Below are 14,728 nucleotides of genomic sequence, written 5' to 3'. Positions count from 1 at the left end.
GGGGATGGAAAAGGCAAACATGAAAAGCCAATCAGCAGCAGAAAGTCAAACATGGCAGAAACAAGAGTAAAGCCAAAGGATTAGTATCTATTTGAGATCCACAAACAGGTTTAAAAGGCTGACTACCAATAAATGGGGCTTCATGACATACAAAGACATTACAAAAGCCATTTTCTACATAAAACAAAGACAACTAAAATCATAATAAAAATATAGTAGTATTAAATAACATAATCAACACTGCTCACATGATCTAAATACGATCTGCTTTCAAAGATCAAGGATTCTGGTTTTTATATAATTTTCATGATACATAATGAAGAAATGGTACAAGATGTTTACCATTCTCTGGAAGTTTCTAATTTGCATAAGGTTTCCTGACTAGAATCCAGAAAAATAGCAATGACCAAGGGCCAGATTCAATTCAACATTTTAACTCCCACATAAAATCTTCATTTTAAAAAAACTCACCAATTCACCTCTTTCTAAAACATTGGCATGGTGAGAATACTAACCTTATCGTAATAAGAATTGCGTTCCATGGAAGACTCTTTGGACATGTGAGAACGAGAAGCATGTCCTTTCCCTGTAATACCATTATATTCTCCAATGTTCATGCCATGCTTGACCATATCCATTCTCTTATCTCTTAACATACCTGAGAGGAAGAAAGAATCAGCAGGTTGATGTTGCTTCAGTGATATTAGGTAACAAAAAAATCACCAGATTTGAAAACTGGTGTTGAGTGAAGGATAGATAAGCTGGTGAAGGAAATATATATTAGATAATCTGGTGAAAAAGGCAGACAGAATGCTGGCCTTCATTATTTGGGGTTTAGAATACAAGAGCATGAAACTAACGGTAAAAAACAGGGCAGCTGTGGATCCGGGGACAGCAGGAAGCGGAGTCACAGCACTCACCCAAAGGGTCCTACCATTCTGTCCTACTGCGACGGCTCTGTACAGGCTTTAATCAGCCTGTCGAAGGAGCTAACCAGCGTTTTATTTAAAATCATGTGACCATGGGATCTGGGCCCAAGATGATGACACAGCAGCAGCTACATGGAGCTTACAGACTCCAGGGAAACAATGGGTGGTGCATGCCATTGAGAAGAAGTATCAGGGATGATCCTGAGGACAATGAACATGGTGAGGACCAGTGAGGGACTTTGTGGGTGAAGGAGACACAAGCAACGAGCCGATGGCAACTTGCGGGTGAGGAACCCTCAAAAGCCACGGGTGGCTGGCGACTTGAGGTCAAGTGATTCACACCAGGTGATGGGCTGCTGGAAATTGGCTCGTGAGAACCATTTATTGGAACTGGGATTCGAGAGGATGCTATGGGTAAGAAGAGCTCCGAAAGGGTCCTGAGTGCTGAAGGGTTTCTCATTATATTGGATGTTAGGATTTAGGCTCAGTTTGAACTGAACTGTGTTTTGTGTAGCTGCAGAGGCTACACGAGTGCTGGAGGCAAATCCACAGACTCTCTGATAGGATTCTTTTTGCTGACTTTTAAGGGATGTCAAGCAATGATAATGGCAAATCGTATATCAGACTACAGGCAATTTTGTGTAATGTTACATTTCTGTCTCTGAGGATCTGTCCCGAAGCTTCCATGTTGATGCAATCACAAAGAAGGCTTGCTTGCGACTATACTTTGTAAGGAGCTTGAGGAGATTCGCTAATGTCATCGAAGACTCTCGAAAACATCTACAGATGTACCGTGCAGAGCCTTCTGGCTGGTTGCATCACTATCTGGTATGGAGGTGTCAACTCTCAGGACAAGAAAAATCTCCACAGAGTTCTTAATTCTGCCTGTAACATCACCACTGCAGCCTCTATTCTCAAGGACCCCCACTACCCAGGTCATGCCCACTTCACTCTGCTGCCATTGGGAAAAAGGTACAAGAGCCTAAAGATAGGCACTCAGTGGCACATGGACAGCTTCTTCCCCGCTGCCATCAGATTTCTGAATGATAATTTAACCAAAACACTGCCTGACTTTAACTATTTCTTGCACTACTTTTATTTAAAATGGTCTATATAAATGTTTGCACGGTGATGCTGAATAAAACAATGAATTATGTGACACGTTCATGACAATAAATTTAGGTTCAGATTCATTTTATTCCATGACAATAAAAACTATCTGATCCGATCAGGAGAGTACTGTGTGCAGCTCCAGTCTCAACAGTTTAGGAAGAAAGTGCACAAATGATCAACTAGGATGCTTGGTATAAAGCAGTTCAGTTATGAAAAGAGGCCAGATAGTCTGTTTGTTTTCCTTGGATGGATCGGCTGAGGGGGACCTGATAAACAGATTTACGAAACACACATATAAAGCAAATAATGAGAAACCTTACCCAGATCAGAGACATTTAAGATCATGGGCATAGTTTGAATAATTGAGGATGAGAAAGGATTTGTAGCTTTTTTTTTCCACTGGGGTGGTTGCCATCTGCTTAAGATACAGGTGACACTTAAACACTCTCAACACTTAAATATTATCTGGACAAGCCCTTGAGGTGGAGGAAAATGGATTTAAATTTTTCAGTACTTCAGTTAATTTGTGCATATGTAAATATTTGTATTGTAATGCGAATGCATGTATCTTTATGTCTGAGTGAATGAGTGCATTTTGTAAATGGTGTTCCAAAATCCAAAAAAATCTAAAATCTGAAACACTTCCGATATTCTTGTATTATTATCAGATTGAACCAATGGTCCAATATCTGTACTGTATGACTTGATGGTGAATAATTAGTTTAATGATATAATAACTTACCAATAGGCATGTCCATCTTATTGCTCTTTGCATCTTCAGCAGAATCTCTCTGTAATGTGCAGAAAATACTTTAGATATTTAAATGTATTGGAAATATAGGAATTGACATCACTAGAAATATCAGGAGCAAATTTCATCCTGGGATCAAAATTGCTATCCTCAGGATCTGGTACAGAGTTCTACAAACAAATTACTTTCAACTCTATTATACAAAAATATACCAGCTGAATAAATCTTAAAGGCAGCAAATTTATCTTCAGCAGGATAATAAATGTATCAGGAAGCATTGCTACTGGGTTCCTGTGTGAGCGAGACATGGTAGAACGTTGCTGCATCATACATTTCAATCACACCCCATTCACAAGCACTTTGAATGGACACACGACTTCAGAAATCCATCACAGCTCAGCATTTTGATCCACTCTTGTGGGATTGAACAAGGTTTGAACCAAGAACCATGAAAAGAATGGGCTGATGCATATTCCTGCCACCATTCTCTCCCCGAGAGAGAGCGCGAGAGAGAGAGAGAGAGAGAGAGAGAGAGAGAGAGAGAGAGAGAGAGAGAGAGAGAGAGAGAGAGAAATCAGCAAATCTCTAGGCATGCGTGGTCTTAATAAAAGGTTCAACCTATGGTGTCAGTCAAGCACTGAAAGAATGGAATAAAGTAAAAAAGGCATGATTATCATTCTGTACTTACAGGAAATCCAATGTTAGAGAATTGCTTCATTAATTGATTCATCCATATATCATCTTGTTTGTTTCTACCTTTCACCATGCCCTATAAAACATTTAAAATCTAATCACATGCAACATTGGCTACAAGTGAAAAATATAAATGTTCAAAATCCAAGAACTTCATGACAGTGATGTTCACCACAAAAGAATATTATCAAGAGTACATGAGACATGCAATGCACATTACTTTTCTCCCCACTGAGGTTCCCTGTTTCTTCTGTGATTGAGATAAGGTTGAGCCAGTAAAATTAGGAGCTATTGCAGTGATGCATTTAACACCAAATTGTTTAAAAGGTACAATCCCACAACAGAGGAGCCAGAAGCAAACTCTCTGACAAACAACATCTAAAACATGACTCAATTGATTAAATCACTGTGAAACATTATTTACTTGGCACTTCTGGATTTTTAAATGATGCATTTTAAATTGATCGTCAACTATTTAACTTGCTACATCATGAACATCAGTTGTTTCTGAAAAAGCTAATGTACAGAAAGATGAAAGTAAAGTTAGAAGATAGGCCTAAAACACAAGGAACATCTTAATGTTCAGAATATAGAATAACAAGATTACCTGAAGTCTCACCTTTGGAGCCATTTTTTTTGATGCCCAATTTGAAGAAGAGTTACTATCTTGTGAGGTGTTACTGTTCCACATCACGGAGTCCCCGTCCTCCTCCTCCCAGCTAGAGTGACGAGTTCCTGGCACCAACGTTTCCTCATCACCCCAGCCATCTTGCATAGGTTTGGGACCTGTAAAGAATAGATCACTATAAGCAACCTTTAAAGTTGTGGATTTCTCTCAGTCTTTTGAAGTTAACAACTGTGGGAATTCTCTCCCACGGTCTTCGAAACTAACTTGTGCACATAGTTGACAGTGCTGAACTTGGCACAAGTAATATTTATTGTAAACTGTTTGGAGTACATATAATTGTGTTAATAATATGCAGGAAGGGAAACAGTTTGTAGTGATTCATGAAGAAATTGAGCAGATGGCCAGCCATGAGCTCAGAATGAAAAATATCCCCAGACATAATTTTTATTTTCATGAGCAGAAACAGAAGCAGGAAGATAACATTTTCTCTTGAAAGGTGAGAAAGTTGTTTCTCTCTGGGGAGCAGTGACACTTTACATTTTTATAAGATGCCATATTAAAAAAATACACATTAGCAGGGGCTTAAAGCTGGCTACATCCTAAATCTTTGATCAGTGCTGGGGAATTCTGAAATAGAACTAAGCCAGTTAGTTCCAAGCATGTTCCACCATACAATAAAATCATTGCTGATTTCTCAGGCAACTCCAATTACCTTCCTGTTCTCCATATAGCTATAACAATAATCTTTTAAACTTTGATTAATATTAATCTTGTATAATTTGCAAAGTTCTAGCACATTTCTAAAATCTTAGCACATAGAAGTATTTCCCATCTTTTACTAAAGACACAAATGCTGGAGAATCTCAGCAGGTCTCACAGCGTCCATAGGAGGCAAAGATACTCAATTGCCATTTCAGGCCTGATCCCTTCTTCACGGTATGAATAAAAATAAAAAGTGTTTGAATTAAAAGGCTGAGGAATTTACTTACTTCATGAAAGGCAGGGGGAGGAGCACAGACCAACAGACAAAAGGATATGGATAGGAGGATACGAAAGGTAAGAATTGATGGGGGAGCTGGGTGGCTCTGGGAGTGTAGAGCTGGGGGAAAAAGAGACAGAGGAGAAAGGGAAAGAAAAACAGAACTAGAGGAAAAGACAGTGGAAGAGTTGGAGACGAAGGTAAACTGGAGAAGTTGATGCTAATGCCATCCAGTTGAAGGCTGCCCAAATGGAATATGAGGTGTTGTTCCCCAAATTGTGGGTTATCTCAGACTGGCAGTGCATGACACCATGGATAGACATGTCAACAAGAGAATGGGATAGGGAAATGAAATTGAATAGCAACACACTGTTGCTGTGGAAGATGTGTCTGGTGGTGGGATCACGCAGTAGGTGGCAGAAATGGCAGAGGATGATATATTGGATGTGGAAGCTGGTGGGTGGTAGGTGAGGACAAACAAAATCCTGTCTGTTTTGTGTGGGGGGAGGGGGCCAGGATAGATGTTTGGGTAATGGAAAGTAATGCAAGCAAGGGCCGAGTAGAGGAGAAGCCACATTTTTTTTTTGAAGGACATCTCAGATGATCTTGTGCTAGGCAGTCCAATCAATGTGTGGTTTCCATCTTCCCCATCATTCCCATTATTATCTTGGAACTGTCACTCAAATTATATGTTTTGATAATCACTCATAAGTTAACACATGAATACCAACTGTTAAATCTTCAGAATCTACTCCCTAAATTCCCTCCCACAGTGTGTTCATATCTACTCCAACGGCTTTGAGTGGCTCAAACATAACTTCTACTCTTACATTCTATTCGCCTTTTTAGTTGTTTTACAACTTTATTGAGAATTTTTAAATGTTTATTGTGACACAGCATGTATCAGAGAGACTGGACCATTTTTTAATCACAAAGCAATATCATACCCCCAATCTTTAAAATTCCTTAACGAAGGGCAGAACGGTTAGCATAGTGGTTAGTGCAACATTGTTACAGTGCCAGTGATGAGGATTCAAATCCAGTGGAATCTGTAAAGAGTTTGTTCTTTTTCCCATTTCTGCATAGGGTTCCTCTGGGTGCTCCAGTTTCTTCCCACGTTCCAAAGATGCACAAGGTTGGTAGGTTAATTGGGTGCTTTTGACCAGGGCTGGAAGCCCTGTTACCATGCTATGTCTCTAAATGAAAATTTTAAAAACTGTAGACTGAATATGAACCACTGAAAACTCCCTTCAACCTTTTGTGAATCTCCACTGCTTAAAGGTCCAAAGACATTTTATCTATTTTGAAATTTTTTTGCTGGATCTTTTTCCCATTGGGTCTTCAATTAATTTCTTTACAATTTAATAGCCCCATCTACATTGTTTATAACACCTATCTTTGGTGAATTTGGCAAATATGTGCGCAAAGCTATCACTTAAGTAAGAATATATTGGGTTTAGTACTTAGAAATAATAATTGAATAGTGGGATAATTCTGCAGTGATAATTCTGGACATAAATTCTGCAGTGAGCTTGATAGAGCTAAGATCTAAATTTGGGCAAATCACCCTTGTGAAGAATGAGAATATTTACATTTAAGTTAAGTAAATCTGCAAACAAGTGGAGGTACTGAATTTTCTGAAACAATTTATATTTCTTAAAGGGTGAGTTATAAATGCCAAATAAAATGGAGAACCAAGGGGCAAGGAACAACATAAAACAATTAAAAACTCACAGGTGTACAAAGAACAGTGACAAAACAGATAGTAAATGCTTCGAAAAGGGAGGAAAACGATACCAATCCAGCAATTTTTGTTTTGCAATAATTGCACTCAGAAGTTAAACTCATATTCGTTATATAGGTACACAATCCTTTATCCGGAATCCTCTGAATTTCGGATTTTTCCGGATTTTGGAAATCCCACCCGAACTGTACTGCCATATCCACCCCTCCCCACCCGGCTGTCGATCCCTCAGCAGCCTGGCAATCTTCCCTGGCCACCCGGCAATCTCCCCCGACAGCTAGGCCCCATTTGCCAGATTTTGGAGCTTTCTGGATTTTAGATGTCCGGATAAAGGATCATGTACCTGTATGATAAATGAAAATAAGAAAATGCTAGACATGCTGAAACATTACAAGATATGTTATGTAGGACTAGCTGTTAATATCCCTTTTTACCTAGTTGCCGAAGAAAGATTTACAGAAGAGAAGACTACCAAAATTTAATGATGAAATATGACAAAAACCATATTAAATTTCAGTAAGCAAAATAATGGCAGGCCCTGATGGCCACCATCCTAATCTTTTAAAAGTAGCTAAGAACATTGGGCTATTATGGAAAAGGGATCTACAGGACTTGAAAACAGTTTCAACAAGCCATGAAGTTTTCAACCTGAAATGTTGACAATTCCTAGATGCTAATTGCAATTGGCAGAAAAAGGCTGTTAAAAGAACTAAATGGTGTACACTGAAACTTAATGAATATTTAAATTTTAATTAAAAAAATTTAGACATACAGCACGGTAACAGGCCATTTTGGCCTACGAGTCCATGATGCCCAATTTACACCCAATTAACCTACACCCCTGATATGATTTGAACAGTGGGAGGAAACCCATGTAGATACGAGGAGAACTCAGGTCCGGTCCCAATCGCTAGCAGTATAACAGCATTGCGCTAGCAACTATGCCAACTGTGCTATCAAACAACTTATGTAATAAACCAAATTAATGATGGGGTCCATTAACCAAATGCATTGCAACCATTATTCAACTTTATAATCCTGTCAAAAGTTAGAAGCATCAAGATTTACCAGCTCCATTTGGAGGTGGAGGTGCAGCTGGGGTACTCCCCCCGCCAGAAATACTAGCACTGTCATTAACCGGCTCTCTCCAGCTGCCTCCTGTTTCCAGAGGTTGCCCCCAGACCGTCGTTCCATTGTCCATGGTCACATTAAGAGCAGGCGGTTCTCCCCATGAGGTGCCTGGTTTTGTCTGAATGGTGCAAGATTCTCCCCAGCCTTTATTTGATAAAATTAAAAACACAAACACAAACAAAAAACTATCCAGTTAATATCTTGGTCAACACAAACCATTCTGCCAATTTGGTGCAAAAATTATGGAGATTTTTCACCTTGATATAGGGCGAGGTATTTGTGTAATTTAAATACAATTACACACAAAAATAATCCTCCAACAAAGTTATAAGATGTACACATCATTCATATCAAATGTACCGTACCCTTCACAAATACTTTATAGTGTGGCAGTAATAAAATACAACAGCACTCTCTCTCCTAAAACCAGCAATTAAAATTGGGCTCAATATGACCAATGAAATGTAGCCTGGGTTCCAAAACGTAGCATCTTTTTTACCTGCAAATTAGGGGCTGCTGAGTGACGAGAAGCAGAAAGATAGAGTGACTGTCTCCTCCTCAGACCAGATAGAGAGACCAAACTCTGGCTTTCCATCAGCCAGCTTAACGTCCACCACAGATTTAACTCTGATCTTTTCTGGTCTGCTTGACCACTGAGTCATTAGTGCTGTTCAGGTTCTCTTGCTTCTATTCCCCAAATCCTAGCTCTGGACAAGAGGTGTAAGATGAATCTTGGTCAGCAGACAGTCCTGTTTCAGTACTTAACCCAAATAGATGGTTAAGTTTCCAGGAAACAACTGTACTCCCACTTCTAGTGCAGCACATCCAAGTTCCAACAATCAAAAGCACACATCAAGTAAGAGAGGAAAGAACCAAAAAGTATCACACTTGGCTTCACATTCATATCCATGGCCCCTGCGAATTTCAATAAAGAAGGAAGCAATTCAGCAATTTTGCCCCATTCCAAGATCATAGCAGTTCTGCTTCACTTTTCCACTTTTTTCTATATTCCTGGATCTCCAAACAAAACAAAAAAGTATGTTGTTCAATTTGGAAATTTCTATGTCCCACCATCCAAACTAATTTACTTGTGAGTGGGGTGGCAGTGTTAATTAGGGGTGGGAAACAAATATAAGTATAATAGCTTTCCTTTAAATTCTAACATTTTATACATTTGAATTAGACTGATGCTTTAGTTTAAATTTTAGAATAACAGCTACATCCAATCTATCTTTAATTAACCATTTCAGTACCATTCTGATGAATCTTTGCTGCACCCCTTCCAAGGGCAAAATACATTTCGGAACATTTCCTTAAATTCAAGTAGTTTTGCTAATAGTACTGTGAAACCAAATGTTCAAACCTTCATTTGTACATGTAGCAAATTTGTAACAAGTCTGCAGCTGCTACTCCAGGCAAGCTATGAAAAACAAACTGAAGTTAGAGGGATCCAATATTCAGTTTGAAAGAATAGCAATATTTAAACTAATGGGCATCAGTGACAAATAAGGTGGGGGAGGGTGGGGAGATCACATTCAGAACTAATAACAGAAGTGTAAAGAAACAAGTTGAGCTATCAACAGAAAATACCATGTGAAGTAGATGATCAAAATCTTGTGCACGATTCTACTGGTATATACATAATCAGACTTCAACATAGAGAACAACCAGAAGAACATGACAATTAAAATCAATTATCATTTGATTATCAACGGTAACTATTCTATACCATTAACAACCTGTTAATTTATGTTTAACCAGAGTTTAATCCACATATTACCATTAACGTGGTTGACAAGCATCCCACACAAATTCACAAGTGTTATGTATCAACACATTAATACCAAGCCACATAGGAGAGTTCACAAGAGATTTTAATTTTAAGGAGTGTTTAGATGGGAAGAGATGGATTAGAGATAAAATTATAAAACCAAAGGCCTTGGCAACTGAAGTCAATGGTGCATTGAATAAAATAGGGAATGAGTAAAAGGACAGAATTTGAGGAAGGATTGTTATCGAGTTATAGTAGATCACAGAAAAAGGAACAACTGAGAATTAAAATGAGATATTTAAAAACACATCACAGATTTGAAAACGAATAGTTGAAGAGGAAGTAAAAGTGAGACAAGAGAAATGAAACTAAAAGGAGAATAATACTTGCTTATCTCAATGAAATTATCATGTAATCTTTGAAAAAGGTTTGTGTATTAACTGCTGAATGCCATTTAAAATTAACACATAAGCCAAAATCTACCAGCCAAGATCAGTAACATGTTTGGGGAGCACAAAAGGAAAGGAAATGTATCAAGTGTTTTCATTCTAATGTCACTAGAGGTGGGGGAAGGGGGGTGAAAAGAGGAGAACTGTTGTCACACAATGCAGGAACAGACGCAAATTATGAATTAGTCTGAAAGAATGCAGGCTGATAAATTATACTGATTTAAACATGATTCTGATACATCCAACATTAATACATTTGTTAATAACCAATCTATTGAAAAATCTATTTACGCTCTCCTAAAACCCACTTCAATTTATTAGAAATCAAAACTAGCCAAAAACAAGCTGCATATAATCATCTAATACCAAAAAAAATGACCTGAAAAGAATCCACTTACATTGGAAATATGTTTCAATCACTTCTGAATGTTAATGGCATAAATATACACAATGTGTAGAAACACACCATGTACTAAAGTGGCTTCTAACAAATTACATTTTAGAAGATACAGTATAGCACAAAAATACCAGATCAGCTTCTTTCATTTATGTAGCTACAAGTCAGGACAAACAACTTACCAGAGCTATTATTCTCCTTGTTTTGAATGGCACTTGGTGGTGGCATTTGTTGTGACAGCTGCTCTTGGTGCTGCGGTATGGGTTGTGGTGTGGTTGGCGAGGACAGGATTTGTGCCGCCTGCTCTGAGCCATTGCTGCTGCTCTGCGTGTTTTTGTTCCACATGTTCACCCTCTTGTAGTTGTATTTGCTTGGGTCCCCCCAGGCAGAGGTACCATCATCGATTTCCATTTTGCGGCGAATAGACTCCGGAGAAGGTTCTTCCCAACCCATTGGCTCCTCCTCTTTTGAAGCTGCTGGCATCAGACCATTAAGCCACCCCTGGCCAGGATTACTGGCCCAAGAACCATTACCATCTTGTGGCTTGTGGCAGTTTGAAGAGTTATTTGACTTGGTGGGTTCCCTCCAGTCTTGGGGAGACTGCGCAGGCTTTACAGGTTCACACCAGCCCTGAGGGGATTGTGCAGATTTGGAAGTCTCCCCCCAGCCCTGGGGGTACCGAGAAGCCTTGGTAGGCTCCCCCCAGCCCTGTGGGGTCTGAGCAGCATTGGTAGGCTCCCCCCAGCCTTGAGTCTGAGCAACCTTGGCAGGCTCCCCCCAGCCTGTAGTATTACTGGAATCTGAATTGTTGCCACTTGTCCATGTGCCTTGGCCTGTTCCTGGCCTCCCAGGTTCATTCCATGCTGGTGTAGATCTATCACTGTCATTAACCCAAGTGCCTCTGCCAGACTTTTGCATCTCCCCCCATTGGCCGCTCCTTGAATTCTCTCCCCACCCATCTGGTATGGACATTCCCCAGCCATGGTTTAATTTCTGTCCATCAGACCATCCCTGTTTGACCTTTTGTGCATCAATCCACGCACCTAATTTTTCTTCTTTATTACCTCCCCATGTTTGATTGCTCTTGACTGTTCCTGTAGCAGCAGAATTGTCCTCCCAACCCCCTTGGCTGCTTGAGCCTTTGGTGTCTCCCCACCCCGTGTTGCAAGAGACTGTAGCAGGCTTTGGATCTCCCCACTCAGATACTGATGAGGTATCATTACTGTTTGGGCCATGCCCATCCCCCCATCCCCCTGAGTTTGAAGTCTGGGAAACACAACATCCCCAGGCCTCTGTCCCATTATCAATTTTTCTATCACTCTTTGCTGAAGGTTCAATATCCCAGGCAGTGTTCTGTTTAATTGGAGTCTGTCCCCAACCAGTATTGGAAAGGACACGGTGATCCAAGTCTGTTCTACTCAGTATACTTTGAACCATTCCTGGGTGGTTAGGTTTTAATTTTTCACCTCGTCGGTTACTGCCATCATTGCTTCCTACACTCATTCTATCATGACGACTTCCCATACTTTCTGTGCTCCCCTCACTGTCTGCAGTACCAGATTTTGGTGTTTTGACCCATAAGCTGTTCTGTTCACTGGGCTGAGATGCAAAATTTTGACTCTGACCACAAAGAGTATCATCTAGACTTTTCCATCCATTTGTTCCCTTCCTATTACCACTTCCGTTTAGACCATTTCTGGAATGCTGATTGTTAGGAAGTTTGTTCCATTCTCCATTTGGGATCTTAGTGCCAGTGTTTGCATTTGGTGTTGGGTTTCCCCAGATTTTTCGAGTCCCTCCAGAGCCTAAACTGTTCCCTGCTCCCCAGGTCACATTATGGGAGTTAATAACACCAGACTCCCATGTGACACCTCCTCTACTGCTTCCACCATTATTTTTGTAAGCAGTACTTCCAGATCCATTAATAGCAGATTGTGCTCGAGTTGCATTCACAGTATCACCACCAGTTTGCCCCAAATTAAAGCTAGGGCTTGGACATTTTTCTCCAGAGTAGTTAGTACCAGATGTACCCCAAGTCGTACCAGAAGACCCACTGTTCATTCCTTCACTGATTCCTCCATTGCCAAGTTGAGAAACTGAAGTGTCTTTTGTTACTGAAGAGACCTGAAGCTGAGATGGATTTACTGTGCTCATTCCTAAGGGTACACCCCATGCCCCAGGCCCCGTATGTTTAGGCAGTTCATTTGTCTGCATCGAACTAGTAGAGTTTGGTAAGCTGGAGGTCAAAGGGTCAGTAGTGTTATTTGGTCCATTCATTTCAGTGTTACGGTTTTGAGGTTGTCCACTGAATGAAAGCTTCCTTGTACCATTCACTTCTGCATTGGAATTCCTCTGCAGCCCTCCCCAAGAACTATGAGCTGATAGTTCCACTTTAACATTCTGATTATTCAGCATTTGACCTGCAGTGCTACGTTGAACACTGCTGCCAGAAATGCTGCCTGGCACAGGTCCTTGCACAATATTTCCATCATTTTCCAACAAAGGCAAGGCACCTAAATTGGAATTTGGATTCAAACTATTCTGATTCAATGACCTACCGGAAATGGAACCGACATTGCTCCAAGCATTCAGTTTACCATGGCTGTTTTCTGGTTTGCCATCCATGTTTTCTGCAGAACCCTGACATGTGCTTGATAAGGAGCCTCGAGGTCCTCCCCAAGGCCCATTAATACTACCATTTCCTACATTATTGCTGACATTTCCAACCAAAAACTGACTTGAAGAACCATTTCCACTGCTTGTTCTGTTGCCATCACCATCACTAACTGTGCTCCCTGAAGCCATGGTACTGAGATTCTTCTCTGACCCAGAGCTTGAAGTAGAGTCAACATCCATGCATTCTGAAGCAAACTCTGGATCACTGCCAGTGATTGAAGGCCAGGCTTCTTTGTCAGACCCGTCTACAATAACTTTATCCCAATTTGTAGTAGAATCACTGTTGCTCGAGACAGGTCCCCAGTGAGAATTTTCATAATGTGATCCCAAACTACTGTGGTTTAGATCTGTAAAACATGAACAAGAATCTCATTTGTACATTCACTCAGTCACAATAATGAACTGTTGTCACTGTATTCAATCTTTCATATGTATTTAGATTTTCACTGAACTGTTTAGAAATTTAGAATATGGGAAGGTGCCTATAACAACTTCATCTTTTCTGTTTGATAAAAGTTTATACACCTCCATAACATTTAAATATCTCCAATGAATGTTAAATTGGTACTACTGGAAATGCACCAAGTAAAATGGAACCACAAAGACAAGCACATTTCACAGAAATACATTACACTGATTTTTCAACCACATTTAAAATAAAAGAAGTGTGTGGAATCAAAGATGTTTAAGAGCCGTTTAAGAATGATTCCATCCTGTCACAATACTTAATCAATTATACAGTAATCCCACTCCAACATTCAATTCAACAAAGCAGATTTTTAAATTTAAAACTTATACATTTTGAATTTTCACAGCTATTAATCTATCCTATTGCTTGGGTACAGTAAAGGCAGTAATAATTGCTTGTAAATTCAAGCCTGTAATGGATTACTGGCTCATTTCACTTAAACATCAGTTTTGTACCAATGATATATATATGCGTGTACATAAGTATTGAAACAGTTCTATAAAATTTCATCAGTACTGACCATATGACTGGTTGAAATGTTATCAAAACCAATCACCAGATAAAATGACCAAACTTGTAAGATGTAAATTTTAATCAACAAAGAGTTTCAGACAGCCATTAAACTAAAATTTTTAAAAAATATGTTTTTCTATGCTAAGATTAATAGTAAATAGCCATTAAATCATTCATCCCATAGCAGAGAAGTGGTGATAGGAAAAATGGAGGGGGGCCAGGGGAAAGAGAAAGCAGAAGAGAGCGAAAACACAAGTTATTTCAGGTCACCAGTTCCCGATTTCTGTTTATTAAACCAGCATCAAAAAGTGTTTATGTGACAGGAGGAATTAGTTCAGTTCAATTGTGAAGCCCCTGTTCCACTGCCATTAAAGGTAAAGGTTCCATTATTGTCATGCAACATACATGAAATTCTTTAACTTAGGGTAGACAGAGAGTCGACACTTTGTCCAGTGCCCCAGGCCAGCTACATAAAATTATGATTC

At 39.6% G+C, this 14,728-nt stretch overlaps 1 protein-coding gene across 4 annotated transcripts in view; it reads right to left on the bottom strand.

The window, feature by feature from the left end:
• The window catches only part of LOC138750153 (trinucleotide repeat-containing gene 6A protein-like), a 188,093-nt gene that overhangs the window by 51,778 nt on the left and 121,587 nt on the right, over positions 1 to 14,728 (bottom strand). For 3 of the 4 annotated variants that reach the window (XM_069912294.1, XM_069912293.1, XM_069912296.1), the window contains exons 7-12: positions 10,768 to 13,608; positions 7,906 to 8,112; positions 4,094 to 4,272; positions 3,482 to 3,562; positions 2,785 to 2,833; positions 516 to 658 (exon numbers count right to left, since the gene is read on the bottom strand). In XM_069912294.1, the coding sequence (XP_069768395.1) occupies positions 516 to 658; positions 2,785 to 2,833; positions 3,482 to 3,562; positions 4,094 to 4,272; positions 7,906 to 8,112; positions 10,768 to 13,608 (3,500 nt within the window). The remainder of the gene's footprint in view (positions 1 to 515; positions 659 to 2,784; positions 2,834 to 3,481; positions 3,563 to 4,093; positions 4,273 to 7,905; positions 8,113 to 10,767; positions 13,609 to 14,728) is intronic. The other variant, XM_069912295.1, reaches the window with a different exon arrangement.

Source organism: Narcine bancroftii (assembly GCF_036971445.1).
Source record: "Narcine bancroftii isolate sNarBan1 chromosome 12 unlocalized genomic scaffold, sNarBan1.hap1 SUPER_12_unloc_2, whole genome shotgun sequence".
Taxonomy (NCBI): Eukaryota; Metazoa; Chordata; class Chondrichthyes; order Torpediniformes; family Narcinidae; genus Narcine; species Narcine bancroftii.
This window is presented reverse-complemented; position numbering and strand designations above follow the sequence as displayed.